At 44.1% G+C, this 15,297-nt stretch overlaps 1 protein-coding gene across 7 annotated transcripts in view; it reads right to left on the bottom strand.

Annotated features, from left to right (window-relative positions):
* The window catches only part of myo15b (myosin XVB), a 248,999-nt gene that overhangs the window by 127,992 nt on the left and 105,710 nt on the right, over positions 1 to 15,297 (bottom strand). For all 7 annotated transcript variants that reach the window (XM_069929307.1, XM_069929308.1, XM_069929309.1 and 4 more), the window contains one exon: positions 1,318 to 1,386. In XM_069929307.1, the coding sequence (XP_069785408.1) occupies positions 1,318 to 1,386 (69 nt within the window). The remainder of the gene's footprint in view (positions 1 to 1,317; positions 1,387 to 15,297) is intronic.

Below are 15,297 nucleotides of genomic sequence, written 5' to 3'. Positions count from 1 at the left end.
TCAAGATTCCCCGAGTGATTTCATTGCCAGGATCTTTTTACGCAATCCTCTAAAGGAATGATTGGCAAAGAGGGAGGAAGGAAGTCAAACTCCAAAGGAGAATCTTCTCCTGATACAGTTTGGTCATTAGATAGAAGAGCAGAAGACCACCCTGGTCCAAGCATTGGCACCTAGTAGAATACAGCAGAAGCAAGCAGCATACTGGCAGGATGACCAGATGCCCCTAACCCTGACAGGTACTAAAGGCTGCTTGGACTTCCCAACTTGTTCTGCCCCCTCCATCGGCCCGTCCCAAATCACCAGCAACAAAGTTGAAGGTTTCAACACCATTCCCTCCCCTCAACACACTCTCAGATAAATGATCAGAAATAAAGTCTCTCAGCTTGTCTGGCAACACACAGCCAAATGAAACTGCAGAATGAGACTGCACTGAAGTCCACATTATCTGACCCCTGAGAAGAGACTCCCGCTTTCTTTATCAGAGAACATTAGAATGATCAGAAGATAATCACAGAAAATGCGAGGTATTTATTGATGGAAACCCTGACGTGGCTCGGGGGTCGGTGGGGCAGTGGGGAGGGGGGGGGGTGCGGAAACAACTTTACAGGAATGCAAGAGGTCCAGTATCTCTCTGTAGCCATGACAAATGTGGATGATTCTTAACTCTTTAGGTCACCCATATCCCAGGCACCACATCACACTTCACACCAGCTTCACTGCTGCTTTTAAATCTCCTTAATATTGAAAAATCCATCAAGATCATGTTGGGAAATGTTTAGCAAATGAATAGTTCAATCTGAAGATTGTTCACCCTCTGGATGAGAAGTTTCTCCTCACCTCATAACCTTTTTGTTGCCCATCATAGAATATGGAACACTACAGCCCAGCACAGGCCCTTTGGCCCTCAACGTTGTGCTGACCCATATATTCCTTTAAAAAATTACTAAACCCTCCCTACCCTGTGACCCCCTATTTTTCTTTCATCCATGTGTCTGTATCAGAGTCTCTTAAATGCCCCAATGTTCCAGCCTCCACCAACATCCCTGGCAAGGCATTCCAGGCCCCCACAACTCTGTGCCTAAAAACATACCCCTAATGTCTCCCCTAAACTTCCTTCCCTTCAATTTGTATGTATGTCTGGTGTTTGCTGTTCCTGCCCTGGGAAACAGGCGCTGGCTGTCCACCTCATAATCTTGTCTCCCCTCATCCTTCTGCGCTCCAAAAGTCCCAGCTCTGATTTTAAAAATGTATGAAACACCTGGTGCCATTTTGCAAAGAACGAGCCGCAGGGTAAGAACAGATAGTGTAAGGACTCACCATTCTCACCGCTCCTCCTCGTCTCTTGGACCTTGAATGTATTCTTTGAATCCACGGTGTCTTGATTAGCTAAAGACAGAAACCTCAAGTATCAGACTTTCACTAACGCATATCCCAGTGCCCAATGCACTATTTCCTACCCATTTGCTCAATCCCTCCTTGTTTCACCCTATTTCCATCCCCAATTCCATTCCTCTGGGGTGTGGTTACATTTATACCAGGCACTGCCTGGTGCCTCACCCATTCCACACAAGACTTTAGCAAGCTTCTCCACTGTGGAATGTATCATGGTTGAGTCGGACTCTCACTTAATTGCATGTATTTGGCTGGGGTATTGAGATCATTCTCCTCGCCTGAGTGACAGTAAGGCAAATTGCAGACTCCCTATAACTCCCCAGTGGAGACCATCCACTCATCGAGATCACAGTGAGATCTTCCTGCTACGTGTGAGTGAATGAACTTCACTGAGCATCTCAATGGACATACGACCTGATTAAATCCAGAAGGTGAGCCTGCCCACTTCCAACCATTTAAATTTGCCTCCCATCTTCTCTGAAAAATCAAGGAGATGAAGGGTTACAGTCCTGAGACGCCTCTCCTCCCTCAGCCGCTGCCTGACCTGTGGAAAATATCCAGCACTTTCTGATTTGGGCCCATCTTCTCAAAATTTATGAAGTCATTTATTAACTGTTGAAATGAAAGCTCCTGTATTCTATCTCACTTACGAGTTTGGCATTTTTCTGAACAAAGGCTGGGCCCCGTCGAGGTTAAGTCTTGCACAAAACTCTTGCTCAGCTTCAATATCAGAATTAAACAAACACAATATTTAATCAGTTCTGGACAAGATCCAGAGAAGGCCACAACCTCCATCCCCTAACCACAGCTGTGAGTATCAGCACCCGGATTCCAATTACCTGATTTCACCTCTTTTGCTGCTTCCATGAAAATGAACCCAGCCTGGGTTGAGCTGGAGAATTCAGTCCGTCTGTGCTGTGCTTAAAGTTATGGTCCGTGGAAGGAGTGTTGCCTGCCATAAATACTGCCTTAGCATATCAAAGTCCACATGGGGAAAGGAAAGTGAGATTGACTGCAGTCGGACTTTGTTCGTTTCTTGCTGTCAGTGCATCATTCCAGGTCATTTGGAATGAGCAGCTTCTCAACATACTCTGCCCTTGCCAACTCCCTGATCCATGAAGTAACAGAGGCTGGGCTGTTTACCCACAGCAAAACAGACACGTGACAGGAGCTGGTCCACTGACATGCCTACAGAATGGAGAACCTATCTTGACACTGCTACCTGCTCAGGCTCCATGCTTGCATTGTACAAGCCTGTGAACTAATTCCTTTACTGGATCCAGTCCCACCAGGAATGTTGGGAATTTAAGTTCAAATCAAATGGGGGTGCTAAAGACTAATTCCAACCTGTTTGAATGCGCGGGGAAGGAAATTGGGTATCCTTTCCTGCTCTGGCCCACCGGGGACTCCTGACCACCAATGTGCCTGCATCATTTCTTAAGGGGAAATTCAGGATGGTCTATAAATGCTGGCATGGCCGATATCAAGAGGAAGGGCTCAGGCCTGAAATGTCGGTAATATATCTTCACACCCCCCCCCCCCCATGGATGTTGTGAACCCGGCTGGGTTCCTCCACACTACCATCAAAGAATCAGCAGACTCTCGTGCATCCCTCAGAAAGAAAGCACCCCTTTCACTCTCGGTGCCCCAAACCACTGATTCCCACATCCAACCTCCACCTTGCCATTTTCACTGACAAAGGCAAAAACGGATGGTAATGCTGAGAGCAGGTGCCATAACAGGCATGTGCACGAGAGACCTACATCCACATGTGCAGCCCATTCAGTGATTATGAGGGAGGAAGCATCGGAGAAGCCAAGTAGGGCAGCAACTGTAGAGCAGTACACTGTGAAGGCATGACAGGATGCCCCCTGGGTAAATATGCCTGAGCATTAGGCATTGACCATCATACGTTTGGGATTGCTGAAAGCAGCTGAGTTTTTAAGGAGGTTCAACAGGAAGCCTGCAGATACTGGAGATCTGGAACAAGGGAAGAACTCAGCAGGTCACGTGGCATCCATGGAAAGCTATAGTCCTGCTGAGATCCTAAAGCATTTTTGTGCAATTGTATTTTAAGTTAAATATACAGCACAGTAACAGGCCCTTCCAGCCCGTGAGCCCAGGGTGACCATATGCACCCATGTGTCGCTTTGCCCAGCACCTCCTCTCCATCTGCAACAACAGTGACCTCCCAGTAGACAACCATTTCAATTCTGAGTCACACTCTCAAGCTCACATGTCTGTCCATGCCCTTTCACACTATCCCACCCCACCACCCTGTGATGATACGCTGTGGTACATCACTCGGCCAACAGGTGGCCTAGAGACATGGCACCTGGCCTAATGACATCCGACCACCAGGTAGGCCTAGAAGGCCTATGGTATAAAGCTGGTTTGGGCCGTGAGCCCACCCCCTCTCTCTCTCTCTCCCCAGGATCACTGCTGCAAGCAGCTAGCAGCCAACTATCTTTATGTGAGTGGAATAAAGCTGTGTTGCCCCAAACTGCATTGTGCCTGTGTTTTCCTTTGGCGCAGCCTACCACACACCCATAGATTGAAGGAACAACACCTAATTTTTCGTTTGGGCGCCCTCCAACCCCAGGGCATGAACATCGAGTTTACTGCATTCCACGAATCAGCTTTGGTTCTCCCCCACCTTTTTAACTAGTTATTCCAGTTCCTTTCTCTCACCACCCAGCCTAGACTCCCCCCCCCCAACCCCTTCCTGCGGTCCTCTCCCTCCCTCTCCACCTATCATCTCCCACCCTCACCACCCCTCCCTCACCCTTTCGTTCAGACATCTCTCATGTTCCCCCACACCTTGATGACGGGCTCAAGCCCAAAACGTTGGTGATGTATCTTTACCTTTGCTACATTAAGGCACTGCTTGACCTGGTGAGTTTCTCCAGCATTTGTGTGTTTTTTCACTTAACCACAGTGTCAATAGAATCCTGTGTTTTATCAGCTAGTTCATATTAGTTTTTGTACTGTAGATTACCCATGGACCCAGTCCAGAGTACCTTATATGACATTGTATAGGATGACTCATGTATAGGACAATCTCAGAAATTCCATCTAAAATGTAGGTTTTGAGCAATACCCCTTGTATAAGACAGCACCCATCCCCTCCCCCACCCCCTCCCCCCCCCCCCCACCCCACCCAAAACTGGCACTTTCCACTGACAAGTGCTTGCTGTTAAAAGCAAATCACAATACAGGTATGTGTCACTTAACATCCATCCAGGCAACATCCAACCACATATACATCCTTCATCCGCGGTCCCATAGAGTTCAGCCAATACCAAATGGAGAATGTGGCGCAGCAGGCGTTACTGGACATAAATATGTAGAAAAAGCAGACAAGGCGAACAACACTGGATGTATTCCTGAAGAAGGCAGCGCCTCCCCAAGGAGAGCCTCAGCCAGGTCTCTTAGCATTACAGAGTGACAGCTTGTCCACGGAGGTTATTCAGCCTTAAACTCTTCCAGTGGAGCACTGGGATGAAGTTGAGATCCTGATCCTCTTGGTTAAATTGTGTGTGATATAAGCTAAGAAAGTGTTTATGTAAAAGTTTTAAAAAATGGATATAAAGATTAAAAAGTTTAATTCAGCGTAAGTTCAGCATCTTGTAAACAATGCTATTAAATCACTTGAAAGAAGGGACATAGGGACAGAAATTGTGGAATCTTCATGGGTTGAAATAAGAAATGGCAAAGGTAAAAAGACCTTATGAGCTGTAATATACGGAACCCCCTCCCCCCCAACACCAGCGGGGACGTGGACTGCGGGATGCAGCTGGAACTAGATAAAGCATGTCCGAAGGAGAAGGTCAAGATAATTATGGGAGATTTTAATATGAAAGGGGATTGGGAAGGTCAGGAAGGTGCAGGATCTCAGGGGAAAGCGTTTATAGAATCCCCAAAGGATGGCTTTCTGGAACAGCTGGTCAATCAGCCCACCAGACGATCAGTGGTTTTGGATTGGGTGACGTGTAATGAACCTGAGGTGATTAGGGATTTAAAGGCTGTGGACCCCTTAGGAAGTAGTGATCACAACATGATGGAGTTCAGCTTCCAATTTGAAAGGGAAAAAATGACATCAGGTGAGTCAGTATTTCAGTGGGATGAACGGAATTGCCCCAAGTTGACTGGAAAAGTCAGCTAGATGGGGGGACAGCAGAACAGAATGGGTTGATATTGCTACAAGAAATAAGGAAAGCACATGATAGATATATTCCAAGGAAAATTATGAATGGTAAAATGGCGCAGATGGTTAACAAGAGAGGTTAAAGCTAAAACAAAAGCAAAAGGGAGGGCAGACAGGGTAACAAAAATTACTTGAAAAGCAGCGGACTGGGAAATTTTTAAAAACAGAGAAAAAAAGTCATTAGGAAATAAAAGACTGAATTATGAAAGGAAAGTGACAAATAACATACAAAAGGGTGCTAAGAGTTTCTTCAAATGTATAAAAAATAAAAGAGAGACAAAGGTAGATATAGGGCTGATTGAAAATGAAGCTGGAGAAATTATAATGGGTGAGGAACTAAATGGATATTTGGGTCAGTCTTCACCTGACCAAAAGATCTCTGGGAATAGAATTAAGTACAAGATTACTAGACAGATTGTTCTTAGTAAGCTGAACGGTCTAAAAAAAGATAAGTCTCCGGGACCGAATGAGGTGCACCCACGTGTTCTGAAGGAGGTGGCCTTGGAGATTGTAGAGGCATTGGAATTGATTTTCCAGAAATCAATAGACCCAACATGGTTCCCGAGGATTGGAAGATCACAAATGTAATTCTGCTTTTTAAGAAAGGAGGGAGGCAGAAAAAAGGAAATTATAGGCCTATTAGTCTGACGTCGGTAATTGTTGTTATTGGAGTTGATCCTCAAGGACAAGGTTATGAAATACCTCAAGGTACATGATGGCATGATAGGTCCAAGTCAGCATGGTTCCATGAAGGGACGATCCTGCCTGACCAACCTAATGGAATTTTCTGAGGAAATCTCAAGTAGGATGGACAAGGGAGTGGATGTGGATGTTATGTATTTGGATTTTCAAAAGGCCTTCGACAAGGTGCCACATAAGAGGCTGCTTAATAAGATGAGAGCCCGTGGAATTACAGGAAAGATATTAGATTGGGTGGAGCATTGGCTGACATGCAGAAAGAAAAGGGTGGGAATAAAATGATACTAGTGGTGTTCCGCAGGGGTCGGTGTTGGGGCTGCTTCTTTTACATTATATATTGATGATTTAGATTGTGGAATAAATGGTTTTGTACCAAAGTTTGTAGGTGACACCAAGATGAGTGGTAGAGTACAAAGTGTAGAAGAAATCAAAAGCTTAGAGAGAGGCTTGAACAGCTTAGGAGAATGAGTGAAGAAATGGCAGATGAGATATAATGTTGAGAAATGTACTGTTGTACATTTTGGTCGAGGAAATAAACTGTTGGATTATTATTTGGATGGGGAGAAGATTCAAACCTCAGAAGTACAAAGGGACTTGGGGGGTCCTCGTGCAGGATAATGAAGGTGAATGCTAAAGGCGATTGTGTATAAGAATAAAGAGGTGTTGATGAGACTCTATGGGGCACTGGTGAGACCTCATTTAGAATATTGTGCGCAGTTTTGGGCCCCATACCTTAGAAAGGATATAGCAAGTTTGGAGAGAATACAGAGGAGGTTTACCACAATGAGTCCAGGAATGAGAAGGATGGACGCTTGGCGGCTTTTGGACTCTATTTCATTGGAATATAGAAGAATGAAAGAGGATCTCATAGAAATATTTTGAATAATGAATGGATTGGACAGAGTGGATGTAAATAAGATGTTTCCCTGTTGGATGATTCCAGGACAAGAGGGCACAGTCTTAGAATTAAAAAATACCAATTTACATGAGGAGAAATTTCTTAAGCCTGGGGTTTTAGATTTGTGAAATTCATTGCCACATGTAGCTGTGGAGGCAGGATCATTGGGGGAATTTAAAGAAGAAATTGATAGCTATCTAATTAGTCAGGGTATCAAGGGATATGGGGACAAGGCCAGAACTTGGAACTAGATGTGAGAACAATTTAGCTCAGGGAGGTTTCACAGAGCAGACTTTATGGGCCAAATGGCCTGCTTCTGTTCCTTTTTCTTGTGATCATTGCTTGAGCAGTTCTCAACCTTTTTATCTCCACCCACATCCCACTTTAAATAATCCCTAGGCCATCGGTGCTCTGTGATTAGTCAGGGATTGTTTAAGGCGGGATGTGGGTGGGAAGGGAAGGTTGAGAATCACTGCTCCAGACCCAATTGTTACTGAAATATTTTGCTTGAGAAAAATTGTCAATGGCCCATTTCCTTTGGAGTTCGGAAACCGTGCACATAACGAGTCAATTACTACAATTAAAATATTTGTTTTTAAACTTTTTTCTTTCCACCCATATCCCATTAAGCAATCCCTGACTAATCACAGAGCACCGATGGCCTAGGGAGTACTGTGAGTGGGAAGAAAAAGGTTGAGAACCACTGTTGTGGAGCTTTGCTAGGCATATTCAGTAATATGGTGTCTGCACAACATCCACGTCGCAATAACGTCCATTTACACAGAACATATCATGGACATTAAGCGGAACATACCTGTATTTTAATAACAAATCTTCATTCAAAGGCTTCCACTGTATATTTATTAATATATATATTAATTCCACTATATATTAAAGTAAACCACTGTCGACTCCAGTAGACAGCCGACAGCAGTGAGACCAGGCGGACTGACCCTGAGGAAAAGCGTTGAGACTGTAAATGACTGATAGGGCATGCGCGAGATTGCATTAGAACCGGCAGGAAGGTGGTAGCAGTGTTGTGACTTCATCGGCAGGGCAAGAATTTTAGACTCTTTGTATGGGACGACCCGATTTTAAGGTGAAAATTTTAATTCTCTACAACAGCATTCAGAATAGGGTATATATTATGAAAGGTTAAACGTGGCTGGCATCCAAAGGGTTAAATGCTAGATTCTTCACCTATTTACACATGGCTTTTGCCAGCTTCTCCAGACCTAGTTTAGTAGTTTGGCATTATGTCAACCTTCATGATTGTCAAGGTGAGCTAGCTAGTCTGCGTGGTTTTCCTGTGCCACCAGGTGTTCAGGGGGCATCAGACATGCTACAAATATGTGCATTAGTGCATCATACACGAAATTACACCAAATCAACACCCATAGTGCCCCAAAAGTAGAATTTCATCCCCTTGGTGTTTCTCTAGGTTGTTCTTTTCTGCTATATTATGCCATAATCCGATGAATGAACATTCTGGCTGGTGGTACCACTATCTGATACAGAGGGGCCAACCCTTAGGACAATAAAAACTCCGAGGGTTGTTAACTCGCCCTGTGACATCGCAGGCACCAGACTCCACTCCATCGAGGACATCTACAAGAGGCAGTCTCTTTAGAAAGCAGCCTCCATCCTCAAGGACCCCCACCACCCAGGCCAGGTCCTCTTCACTCTGCTACCATCAGGGAAAAAGGTACAGGAGCCGGAAGATGAGCACAAGGACAGATTATTCCCCTCCGCCATCAGATTCCTGAATGGTCAATGAACCAAAGACACTATCTTACTTTGTCATTTTCTTGTACTAATTGTACTTACTTTGTAAGGTGGTTTATATGAATGTTTGGACTATGATTTGGTGACTTACTCATGACAATAAACACTAATTCTGATTTTGCTTTGAATCTCATTCATGTTTCTGTTATGTGCTACTCTTGTTACGAGCCCAGAGGACCCCAAAACCCAGCAGCAATAGATATTCACCAAGACAAATGGCTACTTAAACAAAAGTTGCTTTTAATTATCTTTAAATATGAAAACAGAATCACACTTTAACTTATCACTATTGACTTAACTAACCTAACTTAACCCCCTTCTAATTCTAAGCGCACGTGTATGTAATGTGTGTGTAAGTTCAGAAAAGTTCTTTGATTCACAGTCTCATTCCTCCAAGTTTACTGGTTGCAGGCAATTCTTATACTGTGCACAGAATTTAACATTTATAAAGTTCACAAGGCTTTGGTGCTTGAAAGGTAAATGGTTACCGCTCAGGAAGGTTCTTGTCAGTTTTCAGAGAGAGATTTTTTGTTCCAGGACCTCCACAACTGGTTCCTTTTTAATCAGCCACTCCAGTGTCTTGCTGATGAAACTTGCCCCCTCAGGGTTCTCCAGATGAGAGCCTCTTTTTTTCAGGTCACCACAGAGTTCCTTTTTGTCTCTCCTATGTCAAGTGAAACATTAGAAAGCAAGTCCTCTCCTCTTGTATGAACCACAAGGGCTTTGACCAGGCTGAACTAAGAACTCGCAACCCATCTTTCAAATGAGGTTTTCCACAAGCTGGCCAGCTTGTCCTGTTCCAGTCCCAGCTGCAGTCACTGACTGTAACACTGTAGAACTGATATCTCTCTCTCTCTCTCTCTCTCTCTCTCTGAGAGAAAGCCTGTTTGACTCTCTCTGCTTGCAAAACCACATGACCCTCTTAGAACAGCAAGTTCCCATCCAGACAATATGCGGCACCGACGAGCTCTTTCCTCTGCTGACTTTTTGTAAACAACAATCCATTAGTGAAGTCTCTTGGGCACTCTCCAAAGCTTTTTCAAATGCTGTTGGCCCCAACATGTCTAGCATGAGCAGTATTTTAAATAATTTCTGTTTTAAAGTGTTTTTATGTGACCTACACTAAAAATACCTGCCCCAAATCATCTCCCAAAAACACATCTATATTTTATCACACTCTTTTGTATATTGATGCACAGTTGTGATGCACAGTTGTGAACCACACTGTTTATTGATATGTCAGGAATCATTTATATTATCCACAGCCAGTCTTCTATTGAATAAAGAGCTCCTCCCCTATCTCCCTGCTTTATACCTTGGTATAAATAGACCAGTGTCAAAGCAGAATTTATTGGCTGCAAATGCAATAATTTTGGAGTGCTTTCTGGGTCACGTGTGGCATAATTCCTGTGTTACATATTGAATGCACCTCCTATTCGAATGTGAATTCTGTTCGCCACATGTTTATTTCAACAATGGGAGATATATCACTGGTAGATCATGAACCACTGTAATGTGACCCGGATTGTGCAGGGACTCACTTTATCTCGGGGCATTTATGTAGAAAGACCATAAGACATAGGAGCAGAAATGGGCTATTCAGCCCATCGCATGTGCCCTAGTGATCCGATGAGCTGATCCATCTTCCCACCTGGCCCCAATGCCCGGCCTTCTCCCCAATAATGATATCTTTGCTTAGTATCCTCCAATGTCTAAAGTTGTGACCAAAGTTTTGAACATTTTTCATAGTTTATACACATCGTAACTCACGCTCATTATGTTCTTACACCACTGACTGACACATGTGTTGCTTGTGTGTGTACAGACACACACAAACACTCACTCAACCCCAAACACAAACTCTTGGTGAATGTGTCATATAACAGGTTAGAATAAAAATTCAATCTTATGGGATTAAAAGTCAGTTTATCAAGGTTCAGTAACAGGACCACTGCTTTCATTGCCACATAAAGAGATGCCTAGACTACCATAATCAGGGGGTGGGGGGGGTGATCTAATTTTATGAATCATTGAGATGCTGTAAGGAAAGCACTGGATGGAGCACATGATCAATATCTCACACAGGAACAAGACAAGGACTGTAACCCAGCTATAGATTTCAGGTCGACCCTAATAGCTTGGAGAAAGGAAATTATAAGCACTGAAACATTTTCGTACGAAAACTACACATTTCAAATGTAAGGGGTAAAAAAAAGTATCTTAGGTCACAAGCATACACAGATCTCCGTGGGAGTACAGTATAACAATACAGCAGAAGTCCAAAAATCTGGATGCCAGAAATCTGGACACACCCAAGAATCTAGATTTTTTGAAAACTCTCAACTTTTAAAAGTTAGCGGGCTTTTGCGTGCATGTGCAGGCGTAAGCGCCACAGCTGCACAGCGGCAACAAGTGACCATGCTAAATACAGCGAATTTTATCACAAAGAAATTCATTTGTAACCTATATTTTTATTTTACAATATTCATTTTAAAGATAATTTCAAACATTACATGCTCTGTTTTTGTAGTGAAAAATTTTGTTTACACTTTTGTAAAGCATTGACTTTTCTTTAAAGCTGGACATTTTGATAAATGAAGCGTGCTGTATTTTAACATAGAGCACAGAACACTACAGGCCCTTCGGCCCTCTATGTTGTTCCAACCCATATATTCCTTTAAAAAGTACTAAACCCTATCCCATAATCCTCTATTTTTCTTCCATCCATGTGTCTAAGAGTCTCTTAAATGCCCCTAATGTTTCAGTCTTGCCACCATCCCTGGCAAGGCATTCCAGGCCCCCCACAACTCTGCGTAAAAAACTTACCCCTGATGTGTTCCCTAAACTTCCCTGCCTTCACTTTGTACATACGTCCTCTAGTATTTTCTGATCCTGCCCTGGGAAACAGGAGCTGACTGTCCATCCTATCTATGTCTCCATAATCTTGTCGACCTCTATGAAGTCTCCTCTCATCCAAAGAGAAAAGTCTCAGCTCTGCTAACCATAATCCAGGTAACATCCTGGTAAATCTCCTCTGCACCCTCTTCAGAGTTTCCACATCCTTCCCATAATGAGGTGCCCAGAATTGAACACCAGAGATTTGTAGAGTTGCCACATGATCTCTTGACTCTTGAACTCAATCCCCCATTAATTAAGCCCAGCATCCCATAGGCCTTCTTAACTATCCTATTAATCTGCGTGGTGACCTTGAGGGATTTGGACCCCAAGGTCATCCACACTGTTAGGTAATCAAGCAATAACCCTGTACTCACCCTTCTGGCTTGTCCTTCCAAAATGCATCACCTCACATTATCTAGATTAAACTCCATTTGCTAATTTTCCACCTAACTCTGCACCCTGTCTATATCCTCTTGTAACCTTCAACAACCTTCAGTTCCACCCACAACTCCTCCAACTGTGTCATCAGCAAACTGACTGACCTGTCCTTTCACCTCTTCATCCAGGTCATTTATAAAAATCACAAGGAGCAGGGGTCTCAGAGCAAATCCTTGACTTATCCACTAGTCACTGACCTCCAGGCAGAATAGTTTCCTTCCTCTACCCCTATCTGCTTTCTATCTGCAAGCCAATTTTTTATCCACACAGCTGAAGTTCCATGGATCCCGTGTCTCATGATTTTCTGAATGAGTCTCTCAAGGGGGACCTTCTCAAATCCCTTGCTAAAATCCATATAGACCACATCTTCACCCGACCCCATCAATTTCTTTTGTTACCTCCTCAAAATCTTAATAAGGCACATGAAGCATGACCCTCCCTTCACAAAGCCATACCGACTATCCTTGAGTAGTCTGTACATCTCCAAATGCTCATGGATCCTATCCTTAAGAATCCTCTCCAATAATTTACACACCACTGTCGTAATCAGTCTATAATTCCCAGGATTCTCCCTATTACCTTTTTTTAAACAATGGGTTGACATTTGCCATTCTCCAATCCTCCAGTACCTCCCCTGTGGCCAAAGAGGATTCAAAGATCATAAATACTGCCCCAGCTATCTCTTCCCTCACTTCCCACAGCAGCCTGGGGTATATCACATCTGGCCCTGGGGACTTATCAATCTTAAGTTTTGTAAGAAGATCCAACTCTTCCTCTTCCTTAATCTCCACAATGTCCAGCACACAGGTCTATTCTATTCCAAAATCACCCTGATAAATTTCCTTTTCTCTTGTGAATACTGAAACAAAGTATTCATTTAGGACCTCCCAACCTCCAGGTACATTGCCTCCTTTATCCTATAGTGGCCCCACCTTCATTCTCATCATCCTTCTGTTCTTCACAAAAGCATAGAACCCCTTGGGCTTTTCCTTAATTCTACAGCCTTTTCATGCCCCTTTGAGCTCTCCCCTTTCTTAAACTCCTTCCTGGCTACCATATATTTCTCATGAGCCCTTCCTGTTTCCTGCTTCCTGTATCTAATGTATGTTTCCTTCTTCCTCTTGACCAGCTTCCTGACCTGTTTTGTCAGTCACGGTTCCCTTTCCCTACCATCTTATCCCTGTCCCAGTGGGAAAAACCTATCCTAAACCCAGCACAAGTGGTCCCTAATCTTTCTCCACATTAGTTCTGTGCATTCACCCTTGAACATCTGTTTCCAATTTCCACTCACTAGTTCCTGCCTCATCCCTTCATAATTAGCCCTTCCCCAATTAAACACGTTCCCATTTTGTCTGCTTTTATCTTTGTCCATAGTTGTGTTAAGGTTCAGGGAGTTGTGGTCACTCTCGCCAAAATGCTCTCCCATGTAGAGGTCCGCTATCTGACCAGGTTTATTATCCAGTATGGCCTCTCCTCTCATCGGCTGGTCCACAGGGATCCTTCTTGGACAAACCTGACAAATTCAGCCCCATCAATCCCTCGCAGTCAGGAGATGCCCATCAATATTAGGGAAATCACCCATAACTACAACTCTGTATTTCCTGAACCATTCCAAACTCTGCCTGCTTCTTTGCTCCTTGGTGTTCCAAGGGCTATTTGGGGGCCTGAGCACAGTGACAGCTCCCTTCCTATTTCTGACCCACCCACACTGATTTAGTGGACCCTCCCTCTGCAGCATCCTCCCTTTCTGCAGCCACGATACTATCCCTGACCAGTAGTGCTACTCCACCCTCCCCCCCCCCCCCCCCCACTCTCTTACCTCCCATCCTATTTCTTTTAAAACACCTAAATCCTGTATCTGCATCAGCCAATCCTGCCCTCCCTCCAGCCAAGTTTCGGTAATAGCCACAACATCGTTGTTTCACGTACTGATCCATGCTCTAAGTTCAACCCTTTTATTCCTAATACTCCTAGCATTGAAAAATAGACACCTCTTTCACTGGCTACATTTATGCCCTGTTCTTTACTCACAAACTCAGAACACATAGCATCACTTGTGACCTTCTGCCCTATTCTCTGCCCTCACATTCTGGTTTGCGCCCCCTGCCAAAATAGTTTAAACCCTCCCCAACAGCTCTAGAAAACCTGTCCGCCAGGATATTGATCCATTTCCAGTTTAGGTGCAGCCCGTCCTTTGCTAATGAATAAACTATCAAAATCCATTGGGAGGGGGCCCAGTCAGAAGACGAGGTGTTATTCCTCCAATTTACAGGTGGTCTCAGTCTGGAAATGCATGAGACCATGGACAGGCATGTTAACAAGGGAATGGGATGGGGAATTGAAATGGGTGGTCAGTGGGAGGTCAGCACTATTGCGGCGGAAAGAGCCAAGGTGCTCAACAAGGCAATCTCCCAAACAAATCTTCACCTTCCATCTGCCCTCTGACTGATGGCATTAATACGACCTCTGACTTTCGTTAAACCCTTCCCCCACCCCACTACCTCCCCTGTTGCCTTTCCCAGCTCTGTCTCTCTCCCTTCTCTTTTCACATAGACAGAATCACCTCTCCCCTTATCATATCCAATTAACGCCTTTAGTTGGTCTGGATTCCATCCCCAGCCGGCTCTGTCTGGGTTCTGAGATTTCTTGTTTATTCTGATTGTTCCTTGAAGAAGGGCTCGGCCTGAAATGTCGACAATATACCTTTATCTCCTATGGGCACTGAAAGACCAGCATTTTGGAGTGTGTGTATATACCATGATCACAGTGCCTGCAGACTTGCATGTCTTACTTTAGCAATATGTACCTGTTCATCTCTCCTTTATTCCTCCTTAAATACAAATTTTAAAAGTACTGCCCGAGAATCAGGAAAATCCAAAAATCTGAGCCAACCCAATCCCCGAGTGGTCCAAATTTTAGGACTTCTATTGCATAAGGAATATTTGGCCCCTCGTGGCTGTTCAGCTATACAAATAGGATC

Source organism: Narcine bancroftii, chromosome 3 (assembly GCF_036971445.1).
Source record: "Narcine bancroftii isolate sNarBan1 chromosome 3, sNarBan1.hap1, whole genome shotgun sequence".
NCBI lineage: Eukaryota > Metazoa > Chordata > Chondrichthyes > Torpediniformes > Narcinidae > Narcine > Narcine bancroftii.
Note: the sequence above shows the minus strand (reverse complement) of the source record. Positions and strands in the feature narration are given on the sequence as shown.